This window comes from Pseudopipra pipra, chromosome 16, assembly GCF_036250125.1.
Source record: "Pseudopipra pipra isolate bDixPip1 chromosome 16, bDixPip1.hap1, whole genome shotgun sequence".
NCBI lineage: Eukaryota > Metazoa > Chordata > Aves > Passeriformes > Pipridae > Pseudopipra > Pseudopipra pipra.
This window is the reverse complement of record NC_087564.1, coordinates 409,070-418,524: the sequence shown is the minus strand read 5'-3', so window position 1 is coordinate 418,524 and position 9,455 is coordinate 409,070. Positions and strand designations below refer to the sequence as shown.

The following is a 9,455-nucleotide window of genomic DNA, read 5'->3' as shown; positions in this document are numbered from 1 at the left end:
ATCACCATCAGACATCCCCCTTTGCCTGCCTGCACAAGGAGAAGGCTCCAAGTGTCCCAGGCCAGTGCTTACTGGGTGAGCGCCAGGCTCTGCTCCCCGGCTGCCTCCAGGTGCTTCGCATAGTTGCAGTGGGTGGTGCGCAGGTGGACCCGGTCCTGGGCCTCAGCCGTTTCCAGGGCCTTCTGCCACTGGTTGGAGGCCTGGTAGAACTTGTTCAGGAGGTCGAACCGTCCGCAGGCCTTGTACAGTCGCTCTGCGTCCTCCTGCAGGGGAAACACCCGAAATCCCGTCAGCCGCGCCCACGCCTCACATGGGTCCCACGGGCACCACGGAGCACGTCACCCACGCAGGGCACTGCAGTGCCATCGGAGCAACAACCGCTCAGGCAGGGGGCTCAACAACTACATATACGTAGCCTGGAATAGCATGTTACTGGGAAACAGGATGTTTATGTAAAAATAAGGAAAGCACTCAGATCCTGGCATTTATTGTATGGATCAACTAGGGTGTGACAGGAGCAAGACATGGATGATTAAACGCTGCCATCAGGAGTGTGGACCACCAGACAAGGGAGATATGCTGGGGGGGCGTACAGCCATGCTGCCCATCCAGGGTGAGGCCTGGGAGAAGGTCCTGGCAATTGGAGTTTTGGAATTCATGTGCTACGAGCCAAGGGAACCCCTGTGACCTCCCAGCAGGTCTGAGAGGCAGCAACGCTGTTCGTGGACAACTGAACTCCATTCCTTGGAATAAATGCCATCAGTTTATGACAGAATTAGAACAGGAGGGCTTTGCTGATGCTGACGCAAAGGCGAGCAAATTTGGAACTATTATTTTTACACTCTGAGAGGTGCTCACTCCTGTGGAAGGAGCATTTTCCTGCTCCACCCAATTGCTGTCCAGCTGAACACTATATTTAGTAAATTGAGATTATCTGTCCAAGACAGAAAAATAGTTTCTGTCTCATTGTTTCAAATTCAAAAAAGCATAGAAAGTGGAAAAGGAAGATGCCTGCCCTAGGATTCTGTACGAGATGGAAAAAAACAGTGGAACTGCATTTGTTTTGCTGCAGTTCCCCTCCACTTCTCCCAACAGATCTAAATATCCAAGTGAAGAAGCACTGACACTTTTCAGCCTCGTGGCTTTCTCTGCCAGGAAGCTTTCCCAAACATTTAGTTTGAATTTTTCTTTCTTTCTTAATTTTAACTCATAATAGTTACTCTCTATCTCTCCAGCATTTATGATCTTCAAATAGTTGTAGACTGCTAAACACCTTTTCAAGCCAAATTCTAACTATTGGGCCATCTTAATGGGAAAGGCAAGGTCCACTTTGGGGCATTTGCTGCCAGGCTGGGCTCCAGGTGGAGGAATGAGGGACAGTTGTCCCATACACCAAACTCTGGGGAGCAGCCTGACCATGACCTCTGGCTGGGTGGGATCCAGCCAAGTTCTTGCTCACACAGGATGGAAATCTGGGTGACCAGGCATCCCTGGGACAGCAAAGGCAGCGAATGTGACTGACCAGAGCTCTCCAGCCCCAACAGAAACATCTATTTTGCCTCAACTCCTTCAACACCTCGGGCCAGCCCTCGCTCTGTGGCAGCACACAGCTCTAGCCTTTCACTCTACAAATAAACATGTCAAAATGTAACTTGCATTTCCCATCTCAGACCTTAAAATATGTTTGTGGAAACATTTTAGCTACAATAAAATACATCCCTTTTTAATGCATTCAAAACTAGAATGATTAAGCTTGAAAGAGACTTATGCCTCAACAGGTTTTCTGTTAAATGCTTCACACATAAACCAGCCTTAAAAGATGTCTCCTTCAGTGAGCAGGTTCTTTCATTCAGCAGTTTTTCACATGAGAGCAGAACTCTGATATAAACCCTTCCCAGCTCGGGATTTACCAGCATTCCCAGCTGGATGGCCAGCACGGCCACCCTGGCCTCGGGCTCCGGCTCCTGCTCAGCCTCCCGCAGTGCCTTGGCTCCTCTGGCGTGGCCCATGTGCCCCAGGCAGATTTTGGCAACGTCGAGCCTCTGAGTCCTCACACACATGCGAGCCATGCTCTCCCAGACGGCCTCACTGCGGGAGAGAAGAGCAGAGCTGTAACCGTGTTGGGGGAGGCAGGGGAGGGGCGAGGAGAGCGAGTGACAGGGGAACCATCAGGACTCAGTGGGTGCCACAGAGACTCCAGGTGCTCTGTGAAGATTGCAGAGGAACAGAAACAGGCTCACACACAAAGGGCAGTTCTTGAGCTTGATGACCCTAGGCTTAAGGAAACATTGTGGGGTTTGATTTGCACCAGTGTCTAAACAACTGCAGTTACACCTCTGGAGCCAGACTGGGAGAGCTGGGGGTGTTCACCTGGAGAAGAGACAGCTCCAGGGAGACTTGAGAGCCCCTTCCAGGGCCTAAAGGGGCTCCAAGAGAGCTAGAGGGGGACTGTGGACAAGGGCCTGGAGTGACAGGACAAGGGGGAATGGCTTTAAGCTGAAAAAGGGGAGATTTAGATTGGGTATTGGGAAGAAGTTCTTCCCTGGGAGGGTGGTGAGGCCCTGGCACAGGTTGTCCAGAGAAGCTGTGGCTGCCCCACCCCTGGAAGTATCCAAGGACGGATCTCGGAGCAACCTGGTCTAGTGGAAGGTGTCCCTGCCCATGGTAGGGGATAGAACTAGATGGCTTTAAGGTCCCTTCCCACCCAAACCCATCTGTGATTCCGTGTTTACACATACATAAAGTGCCCATCTCTGTGGTTCTTGCTGTAGCTGCAACCTATAGACACTGACAATACCCCCAAGTCAATGTTCAGAAATCAAAATTAAAAGCAGGAGAAAAGTCTTATGTACATAAACTTCACACTGGAAACATCCTGCTGCTGTCCTGAGTAGTTCAAACATGGAACAGCTACTGGGAGCCCAACAGTTGCACTCAGTAACAGGGAACGAGGAAACAACTGACCAACAATCATGTTCTACTTTAAACTTGCATAAAACTGGCAAAACTGAGCTTTGTGATGCACAGAATGAGAACTAGTCAGAGCTACAAGCTCACAGTTACCCACTGCAAAGTCTTCTGCCCAGGCAAGGCAGGGACGGGTGGAGCACCACGCTCCCAGCGGGAATGGCAGGCACAGTAGGACCATGACACAACTGACCATCACAGTGAGGGACAAGCAAAGATTTGCACACATTCTATTCACATTTGAGGCTCTTCAGAATTACATGCAATTTGTTTGACTAATAAAAGCTGTGAGCATTGAAAATATGTTTTTTTTCAGCACGCCACCCCCACAGTGCAGTGCTCAGGCACCACCATGGCAGGAAGTAAAGATCTAAATTATAAAAGCAGGGGAAAAAAAGAAGAAAATAATAGAATAGAACGGCATTTCAAGTCCTGCCACCAAATTCCCTTCCAGTTTTCCTCTTACTAAAATGTTTCTGTGTTTGCAGCAGCTGGGAAAGCCCTGCATAAACAGGGGAAAGTGACTAACCGGGAAGCAGCAGAGCAGGAGAGCCACGAAGTGCTCTCCAACACTTGCACTAAAGAAAGGCACAGGAAGTATATTTTGCCTAATTTACTTTATAATTAGAGCATCTTTTATTTACAGTGCAACTGGTATAAAGCTTTCAGGTAGTAATCAGCATAAATATGTGACATAGACTTCATCAAGGCCAAACAGTGCAGAGAAAATAAAGCAGGATCAGAAGTGAAAATGTCCCCCCTCTAGCTGGTTTAGAAAAGCATGACATGGAAGGGCCTGACAGAAACCAGCACTAGATCCTTCTGTGCCACTCAGTACAGAAATGATTCCTTGTGTCAGCAGATGTGACCTTCCTAATTTCTGAAAAGATGGAACTGGTTTGTCTTCTATTCCAGCCACTTGGAATTGGGAAAAGTGGGAAAAACACCTTTAAAGAACATTGACATGATTAACATGGTGCTAGTTATGGTCACCCAGCTGTGATCAATATGGGCAGTGAGTTCTGTCCCTAGGAAAAGCTGGGCACAGCTGCACTTCACAGCACACAGGGAGAAGAAATACATTTTCCAAGCTCTGCAGTGTGCCAGAAGAAGCTGCCAACAGCCATTTGGCTCTGGGTGAAGGAACACACGTCTGTGCTGGGCTTTGTCAAGCTGACTAACAGTGAGTTTCTGAAAGGAAATCAAAGTATTTTTCAGAGCTCTGACAGCTCAGTAGTCCCTCCATGCAGGAAGATGAGAGTTCATGGGCTCGAACAGGAGAGCGGATGAGGATTCTTATTTAGACTACAGGGAGTGGAAACTTTTGAAAGGAAACAGACAACAGACTGTATTTTAAAGTACAAAGTTAAAAGATAACAGCATGCGAGAGTCACAGCAGGATTTGGGAGATGCTGCTCATCATCTCGGCTCCGTTATGCTTTCCTGGATGGCAACAGCTCTTGCCAATGTCAAAACTCAGCGGGAGCTGCTTCCCCAGGACTCCTCTTTGGGAGCTCTTGCCCCCCTCAACCTGTCTGTGGGCCACCTGGACACCCAGGTGCCTCTGCCCTGAGGAGCTGGGGCTCTGCCATCCCACCCCTTCTCCCTCCGCTCCAAACCATTTGCCAAATGAACCTGAGAGGCTCCAGGCTGTGTGGGAGCAGCAACAAACTCAGAGGGAGAAACTTCTCCAGTCAATGAGCTCTGTGGTTGGTTTTATCCTGCCAGCCCCAGCTAGGGATGAGCACACTGGGGTCAAACCTGACCAAAGACACTGAATTTGGGAGTGTTCAGAGCAGAGCAGAGCTGAGCTTGCGTTGACTCATCCAGCACAGAGACCACAGCAAGAGACAAGAGGGACACCAAAGAAAGGTGTCTGTGCCCATGGCAGGGGGTTGGTACTAGATGGTCCTTAAGTCCCTTCCAACTCAAACCATTCCATGATTCTAAGAGACATGATCAGAGCAGCTCACCAGCACAAGTACCCATGACATGTGAGACCATTGCCTCCCTCTGACCATCCCTTCTCCTGCCTCTGCCCTCCAGAACCACCTGAAGGAGTGTTTCACCTAAGGAACCCAGCCCTGCTGTGCCCAGAGGACTCCTGTACCCCCCTGGGTTTGGTCAGCAGCTGCACAGGGCAAAGCCCACAGCCAAGCCCTCCCTGGTCCCTGTGGAGCTGCAGCAGAGGCTGGTTTTCTCCAGCAGACACATCTCTCATAAGAAGGACACTGCATACCCGTATTATTGCAATTTTCTTCATGGAGCAAAATATTAGACAACTGTTTCTGCTTTGGGAAACCTTTCATCTTAGCACCACACTCCCCCTACTGCTGCTGAGGTACACAAGTATTTCTGACACAGCAACATCCATGTGCATCCATTACACGGAATCACAGAATCACAGACAAACCAAGGTTGGAAAAACCCTCTCAGATCATTGAGTCCAACCAACAATCCAGCATCACCACCGTGTTCATCACTAAACCATGTCCTCAGGTGCCACATCCACACACTTTCTGAAGGGATGGTGTCTCCACCATGGCCCTGGGCAGCCTGTTCCAATGCCTGGCAATCCTTTCCATGAAGACATTTTCCCCAGTATTCAACCAAAATCTCCCCTGGCACAGCTTGAGGCCATTTCCTCTTGTCCTCATCAATGTATTTGTTTGTATTTATGATTTGAATATATTGTTTATTATATCTTATTAAAAATCTAGAAAGGTGCCAGAGAAACACCACCCTGTGAAACACAAAAAAATCCAAAGTACTTTACAAAATCAAACTACTACAGAGGGTCTCACTTGACAGGCACAAACCACAGACCACCACAGAGCATTGAGCAATGGCACAGACCCTGTGTCACCAAAACCCTAGGGGATAACACAGCAGATCGACGTTCCCAAACCCGGCTGGGGCCAGGACAGTGGGACTGATCCATGGGACTGATCTTCCACAGCTCCTGAAGAAAGACGTGGGGACCTTCAGCCAGAACCTGTTTTACCTTCACCCTGCAAAGCCACTGCCAGCACCTCCGCACTGCAGTGACCAGGGACAACAGACACTTTTTATAACAGACACATTATTTGTTAGAGATTTGCCATCCAAATGAATAGTAGCACTCATGGTACCCAGCAGGAGCAGGCAGGGGGAAGGGGGAGGAAGGGAAGGGAAAGGAAGGAGAAGGAGAAAGAAGGGGAAGGGGAAGGGGAAGGGGAAGGGGATGGGGAAGGGGAAGGGGAAGGGGAAGGGAAGGGGATCCTGGGAGCATCCACAATGTGCTTCCATGTGTCTCTGTGCATCTCACAGCTGAGGCTGGTCTTCTGAAACAATCTCCCTGGCAGGCACACACCTCCAGAACCAAGGCAAGTTTTGCTGCCCCTCAGGAATGTGGGCAGATGGATGTGGGGGTGGTGAAAGAACAAGAAACAGGAGGTGCAGAACAGGTTCATATAAATCCCAGGGAAAACCACGGTTTATCTCTCAGCAGCCACTACTGTAGCGAGAAAGATGGATCTGTCCGTGCATCCCTAAAAGGCAGCAACTCTCCTTTCCAGGCCTGGCCCTGCTGTCCATATAAAATGCCAAGTAATGTTTCACCCTCCCACTGACTCTGGCTCTGGGAATTTCCTGTTCTTCCCCTCCCCCTCCTTTTCTCCCCCTGGAAAGCCTCTCACATCTGTATTTCATCAGCCAAAGCTGGGAACTTAATGAAGCCCAGGCGGAGCAGCAGCGGGAGCAGAGCCATGGGAATGCATCCCAAGCATCCCATGAGGCACAGGGAAACACCATCCCCCAGGCTCCAGGCCACATCCACAGCGCCAGGGATCTGGGAAGCAAATGCTGACACCTCTTAAGAGTGGACACAAGTTTTACCACGTATTTGATGAAAAAGTTGTTGTTGTTGTATCTGACCTTTCCCATCTATTTTTCCACGGAACTGTGTTTGTAGTGCCTGCAATCTGATCTCATAAAACCTTCTTTTCCCATGTATTTTTCATTGCCTGTTTTGCTTGTAAGTTTAAAGAAAAACTCCCATAAATGGAATATTATCTAGAAGTGCTGGAGATTTATATGTCTGAAGCATCGAAATACAAAACCTCTCTCCCTCTATTTAATGGGTTATATTTGGAAAATGAACATTGATCAGGATCAGGGTAAAAAAAGCATCTCTCTTTCCAATCTGGGCCCCACTTTGTTGAACTGGACCCTACCATATAGATATTATGGATAACATTATATTATATATAACAAGATATTATTGTATCCTGTAAAATTATGTTACAGGTAATAATCACAGAAACACAGAATGGTTGGGTCAGAAAGGATGTTAAAGACCATCTAATTCCAACTCCCTGCCATGGGCAGGGACACCTTCCAGTAGACTGGAAAACTCTCAGGACTTGAGAAAATGAGTTTTTTTCTGATGTAGCTAAATTAGTTTTGGTGCTTTTAAAATGCATTTGTGGGATTCTGATTGTGTCTTTCAGCAGGACTAAAAGACAACAAGGAACTAAGTAATAGATGAAAAGGTGTAATGATCCAGTGAAACTCAGTGTTAATGATATGAGCTGCTCTGAGCAACATCAGGCATTTTTCAGATATGAAAGCTGATAAGGTTATTCCTAAAAACTCTTCCCTGGTGGAAACAGAGCATCTGATAAAACACCAACAGCTTTACAGAATGTGTCTGTAATATCCCATGGAACACACAGCTTTGCTCCAAACTTACCCAGATAAAACCAGCACCAAGAGATTGCTCCATGTGGCTTATATCACACAAACCTCTTGTGCCCCACGGAACACAGTGCACATCCTGCTGCCTGTTTGTCAGCAAAGGGTGTTCACTAAGGTAATTTTTTTATTTTTTTATTAAGTCAGAATGATTTCCAGACTGCTCAGACTGGATATTAGGCAAAACTTCTTCATGGAAAGGGTGGTCAGGCACTGGCACAGCTGCCCAGGGCAAAGGTGGAGTCACCATCCCCGGAGAGATTTAAAAGCTGTGTGGATGTGGCACTTGGGGACATGGATCAGTGGTGGCCTTGGCAGTGCTGGGGGAATGGTTGGACTTGATCTTTTCCAACTTTTATGATTCTATGATTAGACTGATTTGTTCAGCCTTTGTAAAATATAATTATTTTTTTTTAACATGTAACATGTGAAGGAAGTTTGTGCCCTGCTGAAAATACACACACACTTAGACTTCAACAAATCACAGAAATCAAATACAGGAGGGAGCAGAAGTAGGTGTGTGATTTTTCCCTAAAGGTAAATCTCTCCTGGCATTATCTGCATATAAACATCCACTGCCTTGCTGCCGAATCCCTGGCTTAAAATAAACACAGAATCATAAAAACAAATAATCCAACGGTTATAAAATATGAAAATATGGTCATTGCTTGCAGGAAATTTATTTGAAGAATGGTAGATACAAGTTTATATTGAAAGTTCTAAAACAGGAGGGGTACAGAAACATCACCAATCAGAGGAAAAAGAGAAACCAAAGATGCTATAGTACTCTCAAGGATGAAGATGTTCAAAGTACATATTGAATTAATTTAATTCATTTAAATATTAATATAAATAAAAATATAAAGCTTAATTCATTTAAATTCATTTAAAAATGATCCAAGCTCATGGAGGAGGGGTGAGTTCACAGCCAGGTTAGTACATTCAACTCCAATAGCTGTAAACTAATTATTGGGGCATATGAGCTTCACTGGTACTTTCCCCCCTCCTCTCAGCAACAAATCTTAGAAAATAAAACGTAGCCTTGCAAAAAATTTCTGACCAGTTTGTGTATTGGGTCGCTGCAGATCTGCCAGTTAGGGGTGAAGTCTCTAACCTGGTCAGACAGAGCTGCTATAAAATCAGACCAGTTTCTCATCTCAGGTTATGGATTGCAGTGATGTGCACTCCTGTGCCAGCCCCTCGGGCGCAGCTCTGTGCCAGGGCTCCTCAGCACTCCCTCTCCAGGCTGCTGACCGCAGTGTCGCGCTTTCAGAGCACCGGCTCCGAGTTAATGCTACGCCTCGAGCGGTATTTTGGCAGCCCGAAGAAATTCGCCAGGCTTAGCTCACGAAGGGCACCACCCCCGGCAGTACGGCCCGGCCGCCGCCGCAGGGCAGTGCCCGCCGCATCCCTGTCCTCGTCTCGGTCCTGCCGTGGCAGCGGATGGAACAGCAAAGAGCCGTCTGGAGAGCCAGCCTGGGCAAGACCGCTCTGCAAACATCCATGTTCAAGGACAGTTTGGAATGCCCTCAACGACTCTCTTTAACCCGTTTATCAGAGCAGCACCTGCCTTGCCCTGTGCATTCCGTGCTGGGCCGTCAATTGGGACATCCCTTCAAATATCTGGGAGCGGCGCTTCCATCCCTTGGGCACTGCGGGGTGGGCAGCCCCCCTCGAGGCTCTGCGGCGCCGGGACGGGCTCAGGCTGTGCCGCCCCCGGAGCAGTGCAGCGACTCTCAGCCTCACTCGCCCCC

The 9,455-nt window shown here is 48.0% G+C and overlaps 1 protein-coding gene across 5 annotated transcripts in view; it reads right to left on the bottom strand.

The window, feature by feature from the left end:
- IFT140 (intraflagellar transport 140) overlaps positions 1 to 9,455 on the bottom strand; it is a 78,927-nt gene that overhangs the window by 6,245 nt on the left and 63,227 nt on the right. For all 5 annotated transcript variants that reach the window (XM_064672403.1, XM_064672406.1, XM_064672402.1 and 2 more), the window contains exons 19-20: positions 1,911 to 2,088; positions 73 to 263 (exon numbers count right to left, since the gene is read on the bottom strand). In XM_064672403.1, the coding sequence (XP_064528473.1) occupies positions 73 to 263; positions 1,911 to 2,088 (369 nt within the window). The remainder of the gene's footprint in view (positions 1 to 72; positions 264 to 1,910; positions 2,089 to 9,455) is intronic.